The sequence below is a fragment of the Hyla sarda genome, chromosome 13 (genome assembly GCF_029499605.1).
Source record: "Hyla sarda isolate aHylSar1 chromosome 13, aHylSar1.hap1, whole genome shotgun sequence".
Lineage (NCBI taxonomy): Eukaryota > Metazoa > Chordata > Amphibia > Anura > Hylidae > Hyla > Hyla sarda.
The window spans coordinates 21072211-21094040 of NC_079201.1; the positions used below are offsets into that span (position 1 = coordinate 21072211).

The 21830-nt window shown below is 42.8% G+C and overlaps 2 protein-coding genes across 2 annotated transcripts in view; one reads left to right on the forward strand and one right to left on the reverse strand.

Moving 5' to 3' along the window:
- The first annotated feature begins 1379 nt into the window (after positions 1 to 1379).
- On the forward strand, positions 1380 to 11333 carry BTBD17 (BTB domain containing 17). The gene is made up of 3 exons (XM_056550641.1): positions 1380 to 1487; positions 6332 to 6608; positions 7751 to 11333. Exons 1-3 carry the CDS (start codon positions 1403 to 1405, stop codon positions 8829 to 8831), a joined length of 1443 nt encoding a protein of 480 aa, XP_056406616.1. The 5' UTR covers positions 1380 to 1402; the 3' UTR covers positions 8832 to 11333.
- Positions 11334 to 14749: 3416 nt separating this feature from the next.
- KIF19 (kinesin family member 19) overlaps positions 14750 to 21830 on the reverse strand; it is a gene marked incomplete at its 5' end in the record, with an annotated part of 46046 nt that continues 38965 nt past the window's right edge. Inside the window, 2 exon segments of the mRNA XM_056550643.1 lie at positions 14750 to 15831; positions 18181 to 18331. Of these exon segments, the coding sequence (XP_056406618.1) occupies positions 15668 to 15831; positions 18181 to 18331 (315 nt within the window).

The window sequence follows — 21830 nt, forward strand, 5'->3', positions numbered from 1 at the left end:
GCCAGTCTCTAGATCTCAACCCCATAGAAAACCTTTGGAGGGAGTTGAAAGTCTGTGTTGCCCAGCGACAGCCCCAAAACATCACTGCTCTAGAGGAGATCTGCATGGAGGAATGGGCCAAAATACCAGCGACAGTGTGTGAAAACCTTGTGAAGACTTACAGAAAACGTTTGACCTCTGTTATTTACCCTTTGTTGGCAATAACAAAGTATTGAGATGAACTTTAGTTTTTGACCAAATACTTATTTTACACCATAATTTACAAATAAATTCTTTAAAAATCAGACAATGTGATTTTATGGATTTTTTTTCTCTCATTCTGTCTCTCATAATTGAGGTTATACCTATGATTAAAATTACAGGCGTCTCTAATTTTTTTTAAGTGGGAAAACTTGCACAATTGGTGGCTGACTAAATACTTTTTTCCCCACTGTGTGTATATATATATATATATATATATATATATATATACATATATATACTGTTTATATACATAAAAGCAACTACTGTACAGAAATACCAATTCAATGCTGACACGATACCAATGACATACTGATGTATCTGTACTAAATCTGCATTTTGGACTCATTTCCAGACATATACCCCTACGCTCCACTGTAGTTCCAGATAAAGGGGTATTCCAGCAACAGTCCACTGTTTCTGTCCCTGTCATAGAGGTTGAATGGAGCCTGAGGACACATGGTTGACTGTCGCTCCATTAACCTACAACATGGTCTTTTGGAGTATAAAGTGGTCTGTTATTCCCTCCAGGTCACTGCACTGCCCTCCCCCTAGCTTTACACTTCAGATTGGCTTTTTACAGAATGCCAAAATGTATAATTGGACTTACCGGTAAGACGAATCCTCCATGACAGCACCCGGAATATTCCTAGACAATAAAAGAAGTAATAATTTATTAGTCTAAGCCAGTGTTCTGGAAGCCATGTGCCTCCAGCTGTTGCAAAACTACAACTCCCAGCATGCTGGGAGTTGTAGTTTTGCAACAGCTGGAGGCACACAGCTTCGAGTACACTGGTCCATTTTACAATAAGGTAAGACCGACTTTGGAAACAGAAAGCACTGCGGAGAAAATTTACATACACAAGTGAAATATTTGGGTTAGTATGCCTTTAAATGGACTCCCTTAGAAATGTGTGTTTGATGCAAATGAGTCTTAATCTCCCCAATGAGGAGGGGGGGGGGGGGGGTAACACTCATGGCATCCTATTAGGAGGATGTGAAAATAGGACTTTCATGGGATTCTGAACACAAACACTGGTCGCCATGACGACGCGAAGATGCACCAATGCCTGCCAAGTGACAACCCGAGAGGAGCGGCGCCTCATATAAAGAGGGAGAGTCCAGTCCCCTGCCAGAAAATGAGCAGAGAGGAGGCTGCAGGATGGAGAGGGGAACCCGCCTGGTCCTAGGAGGGAGGTGGCTGGCCCTGGTGCCATTTCTTCTTATTACAGCTGCAGCCGGAGCAGGTAAGAGGGTTCCACTACACTTTCACCTTATTCCTGGGGGGGACTACAAGTCTCAGCAATTCTTGATAACCCGCCTGCAAATTTGTGCATCCTTTGGACTGGAGCCCTGTGACATCATATTAGAAACAAAAAACTAAAAATGTAAAAAAAAGAAAGAAAAAAAAGTTTACGAAAAGTGCTTTGTCAGTTATTTATTGAACCTATTTTATTCATTCATATAAGTATTTACTTAGTTATCTTAATTTAGTTTTTTTTAATTCTATTTATTCCAATTTTTTTATATAGTTATCTATTTTATTTGATATATTCAGGTTTTTTTTTAAATCTCATTTAGTTATTTGTTCTATTTTATTTATTCAGCTATTTATTTATCTCATTTATATAGTAATTTGTTCTATTTTATTTATTCAGTTATTTATTTATCTCATTTATATAGTTATTTGTTCTATTTTATATATTCAGTTATTTTTAAAATCTCATTTAGTTATTTGTTCTATTTTATTTATTCAGCTATTTATTTATCTCATTTATATAGTTATTTGTTCTATTTTATTTATTCAGTTATTTTTTTTATCTCATTTATAGTTTTTGTTCAATTTTATTTATTCAGTTACGGGTATTTATCTAATTTATATAGTTATTTGTTCCATTTTATTTATTGTTATTTTTTTAATCTCATTTATAGTTTTTGTTCTATTTTATTTATTCAGTTATTTATCTCATTTATATAGTTATTTGTTCTATTTTATTTTATATATTAAGTTAATTTTTTTAATCTCATTTATAGTTATTTGTTCTATTTTATTTATTCAGTTATTTATCTCATTTATATAGTTATTTGTTCTATTTTATTTATTCATTTATATAATTTCTCATTTATATAGTTATTTGTTCTATTTTATTTATTCAGTTATTTATATAGTTATTTTTTCAGTTTTTACTTATTCAGTTAGGTATTTAACCTATTTTATTTATATTATTATTTATGTAGTTTATCATTCTATTAAAATTTAATTAATTTATTAATATTATTTGTTTATATAGTCATCTATTTTATTTTATATATTCAATTATTTTTCTCATTTTTATAGTTATTTATTGTATTTTATTTATTCATTTTTTTCTTTATGTAGCTTATTTATTGTATTACATTTATTCAGTTATTTCTTTATCTTATTTATTTATATATATATATATATATATATATATATATATATATATATATATATATATTTATATATATTCATTAGTTCATTTACATTTTTTTTCCCCCTATTTATTAAGTTATTCCATTTTATTTATTTAGGAAATTCTTCTCTTCTGAATAAAGGCTTAAAAAAAAAAAAAAATAAATAAAAAAATGGGGTAAAAATATAAACAGTTGTATGAGGCTCGATTTCCACTCAGGTTTTTTTTCTTGATTTTGTTTATTTTATTTTATTTTTTTTTGCCACTGCAGTTTTGGGCCAAAGCCAAAAAGTGTATTCATAAGGAATGGGAAATATATAGGAAGGACTTATACTTCTCCTTCCTACTGGATCCACTTCTGACTTTGTTTCAAAAACTCCAGAGGCAGTTTTCTAAAAAAAATTATAATAATAATAAAAAAATAAAAAAAAAGCAAAAAACCTTTGTGGAAACCTAGACCTTTAGGCTCAATGCCTAGTTTGTTTTTCGTTTATTACTAAAAATTTATTTAAAAAAAAAATTTGTGTTTTTTGTTCTTTAAACGCCACTTTATAGGCTGTGATTACCGTAATTAGTGTGTGTGTGTCTATATCTATATATATTTGTAGCATATATATATATATATACATACATATGTATATATATATATTTATTTATTTATTTTTTATTTAGTGTTTTTGTACTTTTTTTCAGTTTTTGTTAATAGATTATTTTTTAACTTTGTAACTTTTTGTTCTCTATTACATTTTCTTCATTTGTGAAAAGTAAAAAAAAATGTTATTCAAAAAAATATATGAAAATAAATAAAATTCAATAACCACACACCTACACGCAAAAATAGTGCAAATCCTAGAGAAGCTGTAAACAGGTCATTGTTGCACGTAACTTGCATTGAGGTCAATGGCAAAGTTGGTTATAAAGGGGTTAAAAGAGAGGGGGGTGGTAAGCCCATCGCCATCGTATTGTGCCATCTATCTGCCAGTAATAATGGGATTTGAGGACAGGCCCAATGGGTTTATTTGTGCTGCCTCCTGTGAATAGATCTTATATAAGCCTTTTGTATGGTTCCCAGTTGACTCTTAAAGCCAAATTGTGAGGAAGCGGAACAAGGGGGCGAGGGGTGGTGGGCAGGAGGGGAGGGGTGGTGGGCAGGAGGGGAGGGCGGGTGGGCACTTCTTTCTCCACCATTGAGAGGGGCTCATTGAATGCAATGGGTTACTGGGTTGGGAACCTCTTTTGTGCTGTCACTTACAGGATGGAAATGAGTTTCTGGCAGCGGCGGAGTTGAAGAGGGGATTGTGTGGCCTGGAATATTGTTTGGCCATCAAAATAAAGCTTAATATTCATTGCCCTGAAAGATGCCATCATGGGGCGGCTTCATAGGGGGCACTTTGTTCTGCTTTTTAGGGCAAATGCAAATCAATATTTTGTGTTTTTCTCAGCAGCCACGTCAGGTTGGCGGGATGACCGACAGGAGGTGAGGGATTCCCAACCAGGGTGCCTCCAGCTGTTGCAAAACTACAACTCCCAGCATGCCCGGACAGCCAACGGCTGTCCGGGCATGCTGGGAGTTGTAGTTTTGCAACAGCTGGAGGTACCCTGGTTGGGAAACACTGGGTTAGAGGGATTATCTGACTAGCTCACCGACACCTAGTCCTAGAAATTAAAAAAAAAAGGTGGGGGTGTAAAGTTAACCCTTTATATGCCAGGCTCCAAGCCCTAACACGACAACGTGCCCTAACAACATTCAGCTATTAAAGGCACGCTGGGAGTTGTAGTTCTGCTGTATTTTATAGACTTTATTAAAGGGGTACTCCCGTGGAAAACTTTTTCTTTTTTTTATCGACAGGTGTCAGAAAGTTAAACAGATTTGAAAATCACTTCTATTTAAAAAAAATCTTAATCCTTCCAGTACTTTTCAGGAGCTATATACTACAGAGGAAATGCTTTTCTTTTTGGATTTCTCTTCTGTCACCACCACAGTGCTCTCTGCTGACCTCTGCTGTCCATTTTAGGGACTGTCCAGAGCAGCATAGGTTTGCTATGGGGATTTTCTCCTACTCTGGACAGTTCCTAAAATGGACAGCAGAGGTCAGCAGAGAGTACTGTGGTCTGTGGTTGTGACAGAAGAGAAATCCAAAAAGAAAAGCATTTCCTCTGTAGTATACAGCCCCTAAAAAGTACTGGAAGGATTAAGATTTTTTTAATAGAGGTCAATTTACAAATCTGTTTAACTTTCTGGCAACAGTTAATTTAAAAAAAAAAGTTTTCCATGGGAGTACCCCTTTAAGAATGAAATAATTTAATTAAATAAATGAATGAATGAATAAAATAATTAAATCATTTCATTAAATAAATAGATTAATAAATAAATAAACAGTTCAGAATTCAAAAAGTAACCCCCTACCTGACAGCAACAATACAGCTGGGGGGGGGGGAATAGAGCAAAGAAGTACTCCGTGTGGCAACAGTGCAAACCTATAGCACAGGCAATCTTTGGCACTGCAGATGTTTTGGACTACATCTCCCATGATGCTCTTTCATGCAAAATACTGCCATAGCATCATGGGAGATGTAGTCCAAAACATATACAGTGCCGAAGGTTGCCTATACCTGCTATAGCACAAAGCAGGGAAGTTCATGTCATGTATAGAGCTCTGGCAGGCTTCTTATATGACCGTGTGCTCAGCCTATCACAGGCCGGGGAGGGAAATCGCTGCGGCTGGCGATACGCCGACAGCTCTGCGGCGTCCCCGTCCCCAGGAAATGGAATGACGTCAGCACTGCCGGACCGTGAGGCCTGTTACGGACCAAAGGGGGCACGTAGGAAGGTATGTATAAGTTTATTTTGTTTATTTTTGAGGCCCGGGCATATATAAAACTTTCCACTACAGTTGTCCTTTAAAGGGAACCAATCATCAGATTTTACCCTATATAATGCTTGGCAAAGCGTTATATAGGGTAAAATTGTTGTCCTCACCATTTCCGGGGGACGCTCCTGCCCCAGGGATGGTAAAAATATGAGATATGAAGTTATAAACTAGTCACCGCCGCCGCCGTAAGTAGTCACCTGGGCGGGGAGCTCTTCTCACCTACTCCCGATCTTCGGCCGGGAGCGACGCCCCCTCCGCTTGATTGATGGGCCGCGTCATTGTTCCGCTCACTGAACAGACGGAGCGGCCCATCAATCAAGCAGAGGGGGCGACGCTCCCGGCCGAAGATCGGGAGTAGATGAGAAGAGCTCCCCGCCCAGGTGACTACTTACGGCGGCGGTGACTAGTTTATAACTTCATATCTTCACCATCCCTGGGGGCAGGAGCGTCCCCCGGGAATGGTGAAAATAAAGATTTGACCCTATATAACGCTTTGCCAAGCGTTATATAGGGTAAAATCTGATGATTGGTTCCCTTTAACTTTCTGGAGCCAGTTTATATATGTATATAAAAATTATTTTTCCTGGATAACCCGTTTAAATCTCAACATAAATGCATTGTCATACCTTGCTTTTCCTGTGGGGGTGCTGTTGAAAACCATTACATCTCAAGAGTTGCAGTTCGTTGTTTTTCCTGGCAGGGCATCTCTATGTGGTTGGACGGTAAAAGTCAGAAAAGTAAAATACATTAGTAACCTAACTTTAATGTCTATATCTTCTTCAGCTCACAAATCTGATGCAGGTGGAGATGCCGCGATCACTCTCATCAATCACTCCTCCATGGTCATCCAGCGCCTGCAGGAGCTGCTGCAGAACGGCAATGCCAGCGACAGCATGCTACGCATACGCACCAGCAGTTCGGATGAGGTGAAGGTCATCCACACCCATAAGCTGCTGCTTATCCTGCAGAGTGATGTCTTTGAAGAAACATTAGGGAACCAAAGTGTGGTGACCCTACAGGAGCGCCCAGAGTGCGCTGTTCTTTTTGAGAAATTTATAAGGTAAGTGGTACCGAGGTGAATAGATATCACTGTCGGAACTAAGCGATGGAAACCATCACCAAGCTGCTGTTGACAGATCTGATTCTTATGTTTTTTTACTCAGTGTAGGTAGTCCACCATAAGGGGACTTTAGTACTTACCTGCCAGACAGTAATGGACATGCTTAGGAAGGATCCCTGCTTGTCTTGGTGCTAAATGGCTATGTTGTGAGTCCACTATAATGCTACTGCTTTCTTTTTGTGAAATGGCTATTTCCTGTTGGAGTTCCTTTTCTCCAACTACAGTACAAGTCCCAGGATCCCTTGTTTGTAAAAGTGAGGTCACTATTCTCCTTCCCACACAACAGCCACCCATTGCAGTACAGCTGCAGCCCTGTGGAGAATGATCCCCCCCCCCCCCCCCATCCAGCGGTCGCTCCACCCATTCAAGCACAGACAGGCTCCTTTTCAACACCTGACTAGTCATGTAACGTCTCGGGCCACACTGCAACCTGGGAAAACCTGAGACAACACTAATTTTGTATGCTGCTAAAATTTTACATCGGGGCAAAGATCACACAAGAATTGTGAGACCATCATCAAACACAGATACAGACACTATATTAAGAACTATACTAACTTTACATCCCCTGTAGCACAGTAAAATAAAAATAAAATCCCAGAATACCCCTTTAAAGGGGATGTCTCAGCAAAATGTAGTATAACCTGGCGGTTATTCAGTCAGTCATTTAATCCGAGTAATAAATAGACAGCTTGACTTCATCAGAACAGGAGACATTCTTACAGCTTGTCGTTCTGTCATATATAAGATCTTGCTTATTGATGATTTCCATTAAAGGGGTACTCCACCCCTAGACATCTTATCCCCTATCCAAAGGATATGGGATAAAATGTCTGATCGTAGGGTTCCCGCCATTGGGGACCCCTGTGATCTGCCTGCTGCACCCGGCGTTAGTTATGAGTGTCAGGTGCAGCGTCATAGGCTCGTGACGTCACAGCCACGCCCCTCAATGCAAGTCTATGGGAGGGGGAGTAACGGTCCTTTGGATAGGGGATAAGATGCCTAGTTGCAGAGAACCCCTTTAACAGTAAAACGCTTTAAGCTCCCATGAAGTTAACTCGGCATTGATGTCTGTCTTGTAGGTATTTTTACAGTGGTGAGATCACAATCCAGTTAAATCAAGCCATACCGCTGCATCGATTGGCCAACAAGTACCACGTCTCGGCGCTACAGAAAGGCGTCACTGATTATATGAAGACCCATCTCGCCAGTGAGTCAACTCAAGGTCATGTAGTGAGCTGGTACCACTACGCGGTAGGGATTGGTGATGAAACATTGCAGGAAAGCTGCCTAAAGTTTTTGGCCTGGAACCTTTCCACCGTGATCAGTAGCAATGAATGGGTGACCGTGAGCGACGACCTTATGGTTTCTCTTCTTCAAAGATCTGACTTGGTGTTGCAGAGCGAGGTAGAACTGTTTGCTGCAGTGGAAGGGTGGGTAAATAGGAACAACCCAAACGTATCCATTATTGAGAAGGTCCTGAGGTCTATCCGGTACCCCATGATTACGCCAAGTCAACTTTTTCAAATCCAGAAGCAGTCGATGCTATTGACATCCTACCAAAGTTTCATCCAAGATCTGTTGTTCCAAGCCTTCCAGTTTCACTCTGCTTCCCCTCTTCAGCTTGCCAAGTATTTTGATGTGAACTGCAGTATGTTCATTCCTCGGAATTATCTATCATCGTCTTGGGGGTCCCAATGGATCATCAACAACCCTGCCAGGGACGATCGAAGCCTCAGCTTTCAGACTCAGCTAGGCCCAAGCAACTTTGACTCCAGTAAGAAGATTACCTGGAATGCACTCTTCTCTCCACGTTGGCTTCCCGTCAGTCTCCGTCCTGTCTACTCAGAGTCTGTGTCTAGTGCTTCTCAATCAAACCGTCTGGAAGAGGGAAGGCCACGGCTGGTGGTCACTTCAGCCATGAGTGGCCTAGATTTTGCAGGCGTAACTTTCCAGAAAACTGTACTGGTTGGAGTGAGGAGACAGCAAGGCAAGGTGTTTGTGAAGCATGTGTACAGTGTCCACCAGAGCACCGATGAGGTATCTGACTTCCTGGCCCATGCCGATCTGCAAAAACGGACATCAGAGTATCTGATTGACAACTCCCTTCACCTCCATATTATCATCAAGCCAATCTACCATTCTCTCATCAAGGCCAAGTGATAGCCACGTTCTGTTGTAGTCATCTCACCTTGGACTGTAATGCTCAATGCGGAACCTGGACATTACCATGAACACTCCATTCTACAAAGACTGGATGACCCTCCACTATGGTTAGGACCTGCTGCCTATCAAAACCCAAAACTCAACAAGTTCTGGGCCAGACCAAAAAACTTGTGAGGGTGTGTGGACCTTAAAGGGGTACTCTGCCCCTAGACATCTTATCCACTATCCAAAGGATAGGGGATAAGATGTCTGATTGCGGGGGTCCCGCTGCTGGGGACCCCCACGATCTCCATGCTGCACTTGGCATTCATTTAGAACTTGGCATTCATTTAGAGCGTTGGGTTCAGTGTCGGAGGCTTGTGACGTCACGGCTGCGCTCCCTCAATGCAAATCTATGGGAGGGGGCATGCATTTAGGGGGCATGGCTGTGGCGTCAAAAGCGGGTGTGACCGTGACATCATGAGCCTCCGCCCCCGCATCGCCAGTAATCCGGCACGGATCAAAGTTCGCTCCGTGCACCCCTGCGATCAGGAATCTTATCCCCTATCCGAAGGATGGGAGATAAGATGTCTAGGGGCTGAATACCCCTTTAAGACCATACCATTAAAGATTGTTCTAGGTGGGAAGCTATGGGCTGAGACCTCCATTGATTCTTAGGACATCAATGTTTCTACACGTTATGATCATGGGGTTTATAGCTCTATTGCTTTCAATAGGATTCTCTCGAAGAGAGGTGGAGAACATGGCTCACCAATCTGGTCACAGATAATGTCTAAAGGCTCACATACCCTTTAAGGAAAATTTTGTAGACCAATGGCCTCCTACCTATTTCTCTTAAGCTGTTGCAAAACTATATCTCCCAACATGACCTGTCAGCTTGTTAGTTGTAGTTTTGCAACAACGAAAAAGCCACAGGTTGGAAACCACTGGTGTAGACCAAATTATTTTTAGCATTGTATTGCTTTAAAGGGGTACCCAATTGCTAGACATCTTATCCTCTACTCAAAAGATAGAGGAGAAGATGTCTGATTGTGGGGTCCGGGCTGCTGGATCTCCGTGCAGATACTATGTTCAGAACGCTGTGTTCGGGAGTACGCAGCGTCACACCCCCCCCCCCGCGTGAGGTCATGCCACACCCCTCTATTCATGTCTATGGGAGGGGGCGTGGCAGCTGTCACGCCCCCTCCCATAGACATGAATGGAGGGGCACGGTGCGACGTCACGACCACAGACTCCTGAATCCAGGGTCCTGAACATAGTGTTTGGAAATCTGGGGGTTTGCATGGAGATTGTGGGGGTCCTAGTGGCCAGATAGGGGATAAGATGTCTAGCAACGGAGTACCCCTTTAAATTACTTACCAGAGCTCTCTTTGCACAGACACTGAGCTAGTGTGAGATCACACTGTTTCAAACTATCACAAAAAGCTTGCTAAGCAAAGTATTTAAAGGGGTTCTCCCTGGTATCTTTGAAGTGGATATGCAATACCACACACAACCTGTGGACAGGTGTGGCGCTGTTTTTTTTGTTAAGATGTAGTCTTGGGCAATGACTTTGATAACCTAAACTTAAAGGGGTACTCTGCCCCTAGACCTCTTATCCCCTATCCAAAGGAAAGGGGACAAGATGTCTGATCGCGGGGGTCATGCCACTGGGGATCCCCGCGATCTCTGCTGTGGCACCCCAGACATACGGTGCACGGAACGAACTTCGCTCCGTGCTGGATGACTGGCGATGTGGGGCGGAGGCTTGTGACATTATGGTCATGTCCCGCTAGTGACGTCATGGCCATGCCCCCTCCCATTGACCTGCATTGAGGGGGCATGCCCGCAAGGCACAAATGGGGCACAGCCGTGAGGTCACCAGCCTCTGGCCCTGCACCTGATGCTCTAAACGAATGCTGGGTGCAGCAGGGAGATCGCTGGGGGCCCCAGCAGCAGGACCCCCGCGATCAGACATCTTATCCCCCATCCTTTGTATAGGGGATAAGATGTCTAGAGGCGGAGTACCCCTTTAAGTTAGGTTATCAAAGATGTTGCCCAAGACTACGTCTTAACATAAAACAGTGCCACACCTGGTCCACAGGTTGTGTGTGGTATTGCATATCCGCTTCATTCACATTAGTGAACCGCAATACCTGACACAACCCTTAGACAGGTGTTTGACTGGAAGATAGCCGCCATGTTTTTTTCTAATCCTTGACCACCTGTTTAAGTAAATAGTCTTGAAAAGGAAAAAAAATAAAACAATGTTCATTTCAGTGATTCAGTAACTGAGATTATTTTATTCCAATTTAATTTATAAAAAAGACAATGAACAAAAAGAATCAGTACAAAGTTCTCATCCAGACACTGAAGAAAAACCTATTGGAACCCTTATTCCCCCTCCAACCAGAGAGGACAATCGAAGCGCGAGCACTGTAAGGATGCTCTATCTTGGACAATATAGATCCTGGTTGTGGTTTTTCAGTGGTTTATCATTAAACACATTTTACAACGGTTTGAAGTCATTAAACAAAATATTAATGGGGAGATATTTTAATAAATAATATCCCTGGTGGTCTAGTGGGGCTGAGAAGTCAATATTAATAGCACTAGTGGTCAAGACGCTTATTTTTAAAGGGCTTGTCTGCTTCTAAATGTTTCCTTTAGAAAACTCTTGGTGGTATAGGGTGCTTAAGATATTAATATAAATACTCCTGGTGGTATAGGGGTTAATATAAATGCTTTTTGGTGGTATAGGATGGTCCATAATATCCACTGATGTATGTGGTGATTTCAGTATACATGATAACAGTCCTGTTGGTATAGAGTGGTTTAGGGGCTAATTCATAAAATCCCTTGTGTCTTATAGTGGTATATATACGGTAATAATTAACCTGGTGGTGTAGAATGGTTCTGAGGTAAATCCAGAGAATCCCTCATGGTTAAAGGGTTACTCTGCTCCCCAGCGTCTGGAAGATTGAGTTCCGAACGCTGGGTGCGGGCTTCCCCGTTCACGCCCGCCCTCTTGTGACATCACGTCCCGCCCCCTCAATGCAAGTCTATGGGAGGGGGCGTGACAGCCGTCACGCCCCCTCCCATAGTCTTGCATTGAGGGGGCGGACGTGACATCACGAGGGGGGCGGGCATGAACACGCAAGCCCGCACCCAGCGTTCGGAACTCAATGTTCTGGACACTGGGGAGCGGAGTAACCCTTTAAGGGTTGTTTAAGTGGTAATATAAATACTCCAAGTGGTATTAAAGGGGTACTCCAGTGAAAAACTTTTTTTTTTTTTTTTTTATCAACTGGTGCCAGAAAGTTAAACAGATTTGCAAATTACTTTATTAATCTTAATCCTTCCAGTACTTATTAGCTGCTGAATACTACAGAGGAATTTATTTTCTTTTTGGAACACAGAGCTCTCTGCTGACATCATGAGCACAGTGCTCTCTGCTGACATCTCTGTCCATTTTAAGAACTGTCCAGAGTAGGAGAAAATCCCCATAGAAAACATATGCTGCTCTGGACAGTTCCTAAAATGGACAGAGATGTCAGCAGAGAGCACTGTGCTCGTGATGTAAGCAGAGAGTTCTGTGTTCCATAAAGAAAATAATTTCTTCTGTAGTATTCAGCAGCTAATAAGTACTGGAAGGATTAAGATTTTTTTTTAATAGAAGTCATTTACAAATCTGTTTAACTTTCTGGCACCAGTTGATTTAAAAAAAAAAAGCTTTCCACCGGAGTACCCCTTTAATAATAATAATTAACCTGGTGGTGTAGAATGGTTCTGAGGTAAATCCAGAGAATCATGGTTTAGGGTTGTTAAGGTGGTGATATAAATACTCCAAGTGGTATTAAGTGGTTAATCTATAACATCCCTGAAGATATAGGGGGAATAGGGATTAATATAAATGCCTCTTGTAGTATAGAGTGGTATAGGGACTAATTCATAACATACCTGGCTGCCGAGGTGTTAATACTTAAAATACCCTACACCACCAGGACTATTGATATGAACAACACAACCAACCTATAACAACAGGGTTATTATGGATTAGCCCCTAAACCACCCTATACCAACTGTTTCATACTCACATTTTGAAGGTATTTTAAGGGGTATTCCAGCTTTATACATCTCATCTGCGTGACCTCACTCGGGGGGCGTGGCCGTGACATCACGTTACCGTCTTGGAGGCAGCATCCGGCACAGAATGCCGCGGGCTACACTGAGATCGCGGGGGTCCCCAGCAGCGGAACCCCTGCGATCATACATCTTATTCTCTATCCTTTGGATAGAGGATAAGATGTATAAAGCCGGAAAACCCCTTTAAATACCTTCAAAATGTGAGTGTGAAACAGACCAAATATGAGTAGAATATATATATATATATATATATATATATATATACACAGTGATCCCTCAAGTTACAATGGCCTCAACATACAATAGTTTCAACACACAATGGTCTTTTCTGGACCATTGTAACTTGAAACCAGACTCAACATACAATGCTATGGAATCTGCAAAACGTGTCGATGGCTGGAAGAACCGACCAATCAGAATGGATATTTCACTGGTAAAGCCCCTGTATTACTGAAGTGCATGCATTGACTGGTGTCTGGTAGCGCCCCCAACAGTACAGGGAGGTTTTACATGTTCTGTACTACTCTTTACCTATATTACTGAAGTGCATGCACTGACTGGTATCTGGTAGCGCCCCCTACAGTACAGGGAGGTACTACATGTTCTGTACTACTCTTTACCTGTATTACTGAAGTGTATGCACTGACTGGCTGTCTGGTAACGCCCCCCTACAGTACAGGGAGGTATTACATGTTCTGAACTCTTTACCTGTATTACTGAAGTGTATGCACTGACTGGTGTCTGGTAGCGCCCATTACAGTACAAGGAGGTTTTACATGTTCTGTACTGTTTACCTGTGCCAGGGTTACCTGCTCCTTTGGACATCAGGCGAGGGCGGCTCCATTTTCCTTTTTTTTTTTTAGGACATTGTGTGTTCTGTACAGGACCCTTAAGAAGCTTCTTTCCTCTACATAGACCAGTGTTTCCCAAAGAGGTTGCCTCCAGCTGTTGCAAAACTACAACTCCCAGCATGCTCGGACAGCCGAAGGCTTTATCTATATTAGTTATCTACTTATTTTTCTTTAATCCTCACTTTTTCCTATTTTTGGATGACATTTTGGTGGCTTCAGAACCAATTACCAGGTTACCATAGAGTTCTGGTCTCAACATACAATGGTCGTCCAGGAACCAATTAATATTGCAACTTGAGGGACCACTCTACTGTATACCCAATTACTGTGATCCATTGTTTCAGTGTATACCTATAGAAACTTAGACTTTAAGGGTAGACATTTCCCCAAAAAAAGTAAATTTGCATAGTAATAAGGTTTCATAGACCCTGCGGAGATATTAAAGGGGTTATCCAGGAAAAAACTTTTTTTTATATATCAACTGGCTCCAGAAAGTTAAACAGATTTGTAAATTACTTCTATAAAAAAATCTTAATCCTTTCGGTACTTATGAGCTTCTGAAGTTAAGGTTGTTCTTTTCTGTCTAAATCCTCTCTGATGACACCTGTCTCGGGAAACGCCCAGTTTAGAAGAGGTTTGCTATGGGGATTTGCTTCTAAACTGGGCGTTTCCCAAGACACGTGTCATCAGAGAGCACTTAGACAGAAAAGAACAACCTTAACTTCAGAAGCTCATAAGTACAGAAAGGATTAAGATTTTTTTTATAGAAGTAATTTACAAATCTGTTTAACTTTCTGGAGCCAGTTGATATATATAAAAAAGTTTTTTCCTGGAATACCCCTTTAAAGGGGTACTCCGCCCCTTGACATCTTATCCCCTATCCAAAGGATAGGGGATAAGATGTCAGATCGCGGGGGTCCCGCTGCTCGTGATGTCACGCCCCGCCCCCGTCAATACAAGTCTATGGGAGGGGGTGTGGCGGTCGTCACGCCCCCTGCCATAGACTTGCATTAAGGGGACGGGCCGTGATGTCATGAGGGGCGGAGCCATGACTTCACGCTGCTCCGGCCCCTGTATCGCCCGTCATTACGCACAGAGCAAACTCGCTCTGTGCAGTAATGATAGCGGGGTGCCACAGCGTCGATCCCCGGGGTCCCCAGCAGCGGGACCGCGGCGATCTAACATCTTATCCCCTATCCTTTGGATAAGGGATAAGATGCCAGGGGCGGAGTACCCCTTTAAGCCAATGGTTGCCCCCATTATAACCAATAGTTCACTTGCCATCTCCTCAGGCCTGACTCCGTTGCATATATTTGAGATGCTCGGCAGCATTTTCCCGGGATCATGTGTCCTCCAACACATAGGCATGATTTAATAATACCGTAATGCCCGTTGGCTCCAATAGTAAAAGGTCTATGCCATTTCCCTGGTTAACTCTCCGCTGGCGGAATACAGCAGTCGGGAACAGTCCAGTGATAATCCAAAAAGTCAACAAATTTTACAAGAAATCTACAAAGGATGAATCTTAAAAAGGGTCTGAATATTACGGAGATCCAATGAGAAGCAGGCACTCTATGGAACAGAACAGTCGGTCAATTCTACATAGCAGCAAGTAGGAGTCTCCACTGGTGCCCAAGTGGGTTCACAGTAGGTATTTCGGTAATTGTTATCCCCATAGCAGAAAACAAGAGACGTAATACAGTTCTCAGGGTAAGGAATGGTGAAAATACCTTCTGGAATACGAAACGTCCATTACTGGGGACGAAAAAGTTCAGTGGTCAAAAATGTTGCTACGTCAAAGCAAAAAAACTTGTATTGGGACAACTTGCTTGGCCTGGTTGGAACGTTCCAGCGCTGTTAATATTTGCGTACCCGTATCTCCTTCCCATTTATGCCACCAGCGTTTCCAGTGTTGTAGTTAAATCGTGGCCGCTGGTTGGTGGGGATTTGCTTCTTGGTGTTGCCAGGCTGGTTGTGTTGGGTTCCTGCTCCTTGCTGGTCTCCACCTTTATCCATGTTTCCTGAGAAGATTCCAAAGGATGTTAATACATTCACACTACGTATATTTGACATATTGACCAATGTTAGATAAACCATCAGGACCCCAGGAATAGGGGTAACCTACATTCTGGTATGCTTACCATGCTCTACCCTGTGCCCCAAGTACTGTGGGCAGCATTGTTGATATCATGAGGTTTATCTTATACTATTTTTACTACAGGTATCATCTTAGATAAAGAAAAGCCTTTGGGCCCCTTCGGGACTGTGCAGGGCCGGCTCTGCATGTAGGCAAAATAGGCAGCTGCCTAGAGCGCCCTCTTGACTGGGGGGGGGGTGCCGCTCTGCTTGCTGCAAGAAAGTTAGACAACCAGCATCCTCAGCTGATTGCATGAGGAGGAGATTTGTTACAATGTGTCACCCCAGTAGTAAGGTGGGGCATGTCAAAGGTCGTGCCAATGGGCGAAGTCAAGGGGGCGCTAAAATTAGCTTTTGCCTTGGGTGGCAAAGCCCTGGGACTGTGAACAACGCACGCCCTTTAGCCACATCCCTGTTTGTATTCCCCTCCCTGCACATACTACTTAGGGCCCTATTACAGGGGCCAACACTTGCAGTAGACGTGCGCCAATCTCGTAGGACGGTGCTAATCTAAAGAGCTTTTTACAAGACTTAAAGGGGTACACCACTGGCCAGTGTGGAACTAAATGCTCCGAATGCTGTTTTCGCACTGCGGGGGTCAGCCATGCCCACTTGTGATGTCACGGCCACGCCCCTCAATGCAAGTCTATGTGAGGGGGCGTGGCGTCTGTCACGCCCCCTCACATAGACTTGCATTGAGGGGGCGTGGCCGTGACGTCACAAGCCTCCGCCCAGTAATCTGGCACACATCTACTCACCGGATGTCTGGGGTGCCGCAGCCGACATTGCGGGGGGTATAAGATGTCTAGGGGTGGAGTACCCCTTTAAGGAATCTGCCGGTCCTGTATCCTGTATTTGGCTAACAGCTATCTCTCCCAATTCCTCTATATACATGAGCATTTATGTATTCTGAATGGAAAGTGTAGGGGTAAGTCACTGCCAGACTCTTCCAGTGGTGGCTAATCTCCCCAAGAACAAAAGAACTTGGCATTGCAATCCAACATGTCCCATCCTTCCCCCCCCAACACAAATGATGAGGAGAGTGAGGGGGCCTTCATACATATTAGGCCCCCTTTATACATGTCCGTCGAGGGAAAATGAAGCCATAACTGATCCCATTCATTTAAATCGGACCGTTCACAATCATCCGACGTCTCAGTTTAGAAGCCGGATGATTGGACACGCCGGACCGGCACAGACAGGGGAACGCATCTTGCGGCATCTTGCTGCACTCCCCCGTCCATGCCGTATATACCTGTCAGGCAACTGATGGTTTTGACTGATGCTAATTTATGCCCTTTTTTGCATCAGTCGTGCCATCAGTTGTCAACAGTTTATGTAAACAAAACGGAGTATCGTGACCATAGAATCTCATGCTGACAATACAGCTTGTATAGGTTTCTCCTGGGTTAGAAACAGGCAAACCTACAGGTAGAATGATCTAGGTGCTAGATCATACAAGTTCTAGTTACCTGAACCCATCGGTCCAAAGAAGAGCCCAGAGCTGGCCCTTCACCCCATACAGATAGAGAACAGTAGTGAACACAGGTCAGGGCTCAAGTCCTGCAGGAACTCATGGGAACGGAGTTCATAGCAGGAACGCAGTTCCCATTTGCAGGAGTCCTGCAGGACTAGCCCTTAAAGGGTTACTCCGTCCCTAGACATGTTATCCCCTATCCTAAGGATAGGGGATAAGATGTCTGATCGTGGGGGTCCCGTTGATGGGGACCCCGCGATCTTGCTGCAGCACCCAGACATCTGGTGTATGGAGCGAACCCGGATGACTGGTGATGCAGGGCAGAGACTTGTGACGTCACAGTAATGCCCCCTCAATGCAAGTCTATGGGAGGGGGCGTGACGGCCGTCACGCCCCCTCCCACAGACTTGCATTGAGGGGCCGTGACCGTGATGTCATGAGCCTCTGGCGCTTCCCCCAATGCTCTAAACGAACGCCGGGAGCAGCAGGGAGAACGTGGGGGTCCCCAGCAGCGGGACCCCTGGGATCAGACATCTTATCCCCTATCGTTTGGATAGGGGATAAGATGTCTAGTAACCCTTTAAGTGGAAATCTAGGGTGAGTTCTCACACTTTTTTTCCCAGGACTTGACCCCTGACACAGGTGAATACAGTTAGCTGAACATCTGAGAGTTCTAGGTCATAAAGTGGTCTTCAGACTCAGAACCCACTCTATGGAGCCCATATGTCCTGACCCGGTTGGACTGTTTAACACCCACCAGCTTGGTTCTGAGGAAGTTTGACCTGTGCTATAGGAAGCACAATCTTCCCGCGGCTGTTGATGTTTTGAGGGATGTTACTCTGAATCTTGTGGTCAGAGTTGCTCTCGAGGGCTCTGTTTCGAGAAGGATGGTTCTTCGGTCGCACCAGCTACAGAAACAAAAAGAGACCATAATAAAAAGAGAAATTGTCAACTGGGGGCACCCCGGCTAGAGTCCATCTCCCATAATTTAAAGGGGTACTCCAGTGGTGCCAGAAAGTTAAACAGATTTGTAAATTACTTCTATTTAAAAATATGAATCCTTCCAGTACTTATCAATTGCTGTTTGTTCCAGGCATTTCTTTTCTGCCTGACCACAGTGCTCTCTGCTGACACCTCTGTCCATGTCAGGAACTGTCCAGAGCAGGCGAGGTTTTCTATGGGGATTTGCTTCTGCTCTGGACAGTTCCTGATATAGACAGAGGTGTCAGCAGAGAGCACTGTGGTCCAACAGAAAAGAAATTCAAAATGAAAAATAACTTCCTCTGTAGTATACAGCAGCTGATAAGTACTGGAAAGGTTAAGATTTTTAACCCCTTAAGGACGCAGGACGTAAATGTACGTCCTGGTGAGGTGGTACTTAACACACCAGGACGTACATTTACGTCCTAAGCATAACCGCGGGCATCGGAGCGATGACCGTGTCATGCGCGGCTGATCCCGGCTGCTGATCGCAGCCAGGGACCCGCCGGCAATGGCCGACGCCCGCGATCTCGCGGGCGTCCGCCATTAACCCCTCAGGTGCCGGGATCAATATAGATCCCGGCATCTGCGGCAGTTCGCGATTTAAATGAACGATCGGATCGCCCGCAGCGCTGCTGCGGGGATCCGATCATTCAGAACGCCGGGCGGAGGTCCCCTCTCCTTCCTCCGTGCGGCTCCCGGCGTCTCCTGCTCTGGTCTGTGATCGAGCAGACCAGAGCAGGAGATGACCGATAATACTGATCTGTTCTATGTCCTATACATAGAACAGATCAGTATTAGCAATCATGGTATTGCTATGAATAGTCCCCTATGGGGACTATTCAAGTGTAAAAAAAAAATAAAAAAAATGTAAAAGTAAAAAAAGAAGTGAAAAATCCCCTCCCCCAATAAAAAAGTCAAACGTCCGTTTTTTCCTAATTTACCCCCCAAAAGCGTCAAAAACATTTTTTATAGACATATTTGGTATCGCCGCGTGCGTAAATGTCCGAACTATTAAAATAAAATGTTAATGATCCCGTACGGTGAACGGCGTGTACGAAAAAAAAAAAAAAGTCCAAAATTCCTACTTTTTTAATACATTTTATTAAAAAAAATATATATATAAAAAATGTATTAAAAGTTTTTTATATGCAAATGTGGTATCAAAAAAAAAGTACAGATCATGGCGCAAAAAATTAGCCCCCATACCGCCACTTATACGGAAAAATAAAAAAGTTAGAGGTCATCAAAATAAAGGGATTATAAACGTACTAATTTGGTTAAAAAGTTTGTGATTTTTTTTAAGCGCAACAGTAATATAAAAGTATATAATAATGGGTATCATTTTAATCGTATTGACCCTAAGAATAAAGAACACATGTAATTTTTTCCATAAATTGTACGGCGTGAAAACAAAACCTTCCAAAATTAGCAAAATTGCGTTTTTCGTTTTAATTTCCCCACAAAAATAGTGTTTTTTGGTTGCGCCATACATTTTATGATATAATGAGTGATGTCATTACAAAGGACAACTGGTCGCGCAAAAAACAAGCCCTCATACTAGTCTGTGGATGAAAATATAAAAGAGTTATGATTTTTAGAAGGCGAGGAGGAAAAAAAGAAAACGTAAAAATTAAATTGTCTCAGTCCTTAAGGCCAAAATGGGCTGAGTCCTTAAGGGGTTAAATAGAAGTCATTTACAAAACTGTTAAACTTTCTAACAACAGTTGATTTGAAGAAAATTGCTGTCCACTGGAATACCCCTTTAAAGAATGGTGATTGGTAAATGCCCTGGTGGTCGAAGGAAGTAAAGAGATAAATAGTCAAATTTTGTTGTTAGTATCTAGAGATGAGGACATTGAGCAATGTGCCATAATCTAAAACTAGATCAACCTTGTGGGTAGTATCCCATAGTGCTGATTATAAACTTAAAGGGGTACTCCAGTGGAAAACATTTTTTTTTTTAAATCAACTGGTGACAGAAAGTCAAACAGATTTGTAAATTACTTCTATTAAAAAACTTTAACCTTCCAGTACTTCTTAGCAGCTGTATGCTACAGACGGAATTCATTTCTTTTAGAATTTTTTTGTCTTGTCCACAGTGCTCTCTGCTGACACCTGATGCTTGTATCAGTAACTGTCCAGAGCAGGAGAAAATCACCATAGCAAACCTATTCTGCTCTGGACAGTTCCTGACACGGATAGAGGTGTCAGCAGAGAGCACTGTGGACAAGACAAAAAAAAGAAATTCAAAAAGAAAAGAATTTCCTCTGTAGCATACAGCTGCCAAAAAGTACTGGAAGGATAAAGATTGTTTAATAGAAGTCATTTACAAATCTGTTTAACTTTCTGGCACCAGTTGATTAAAAAAAAAAAAATTATAATAATAATGTTTTCCACCGGAGAACCCCTTTAAGTTGATAATCAGCACTTAACGAGTACCTGTCATCAACAAAAACTTTTAATATGTTGTTCATAATCATTAATGAAGACATATTGTAATATATCTTCATTAAAAAATATTAATATTTATACCAGTTTTTTCATTTTATACTTTTGGCCACTAGGGGTCTCTCTTCTATGCCTGGTCTGCAGGCAGCTTCCTATGCTTTTCATAGAAAGAGTACAGTTTTTAGGACTAATGTTGAAAGGGCTCTGGTCCTTCCACAGGAAGTTCAGTACTCCGCTCAGGACTTGCTCCTACAAGCCTGCACATGCCTCTCATATAACAGAGGCCAGTCACCTCCCCCTCCCCCCTGCTCTGTGTTCTCCCTGCCCCTCACAACACGTTATCTTATACATTGTATTATCTCACTGCACTCCCTGCTCTGTACACCCTAACCCCCCCCCCCCCCATCTTAATTACTGCCTCTGTAATTGCTCCCACCGACCCTGGTTCTCAGCATTTACTTTTTTTAGTGCAGAGAGACACAGGAGAGAGAGAGACAGGGGCTTCTGTCCCTTCCCTGTACTTAGTCTGTATGCACACTGCAGAGCAGTGTTTCCCAACCAGGGTGCCTCCAGCTGTTGCAAAACTACAACTCCCAGCATGCCCGGACAGCTGTTGGCTGTCTGGGCATGCTGGGAGTTGTAGTTTTGCAACAGCTGAAGGTACCCTGGTTGGGAAACACTGCTGCAGAGGGAGAGTAGCATACAGGAAGACTGGCAGAAGCAGAGTCCCGGCCAGGCTTCATGTGACATCATGCCTGCCGGGACCCGCCTCCTTCCACCCCTCAGAAAGACAGTGCTCCTGAGCTAATGAAGAGGGATTAAAAAAAGGTATTTCCACAGCGTTTTAAACCTCAATAAACACAGGGATAGGCATAGTTAGAGTAAGGGACAGATAGGGAGGGGGATCAGGGAAAGTTTAGTTAATGACAGGTACTCTTTAAGGTTGATCTAGTTTTAGATTATGGCACATTGCTC

Excerpts from the sequence above, each read along its gene's own strand:
- BTBD17 (XM_056550641.1), top strand. The coding sequence starts at position 1,403 with ATGGAGAGGGGAACCCGCCTGGTCCTAGGAGGGAGGTGGCTGGCCCTG. Across the intron at positions 1,488-6,331 it reads TACAGCTGCAGCCGGAGCAG|CTCACAAATCTGATGCAGGT; the intron begins GTAAGAGGGTTC and ends TATCTTCTTCAG. Across the intron at positions 6,609-7,750 it reads CTTTTTGAGAAATTTATAAG|GTATTTTTACAGTGGTGAGA; the intron begins GTAAGTGGTACC and ends TCTGTCTTGTAG.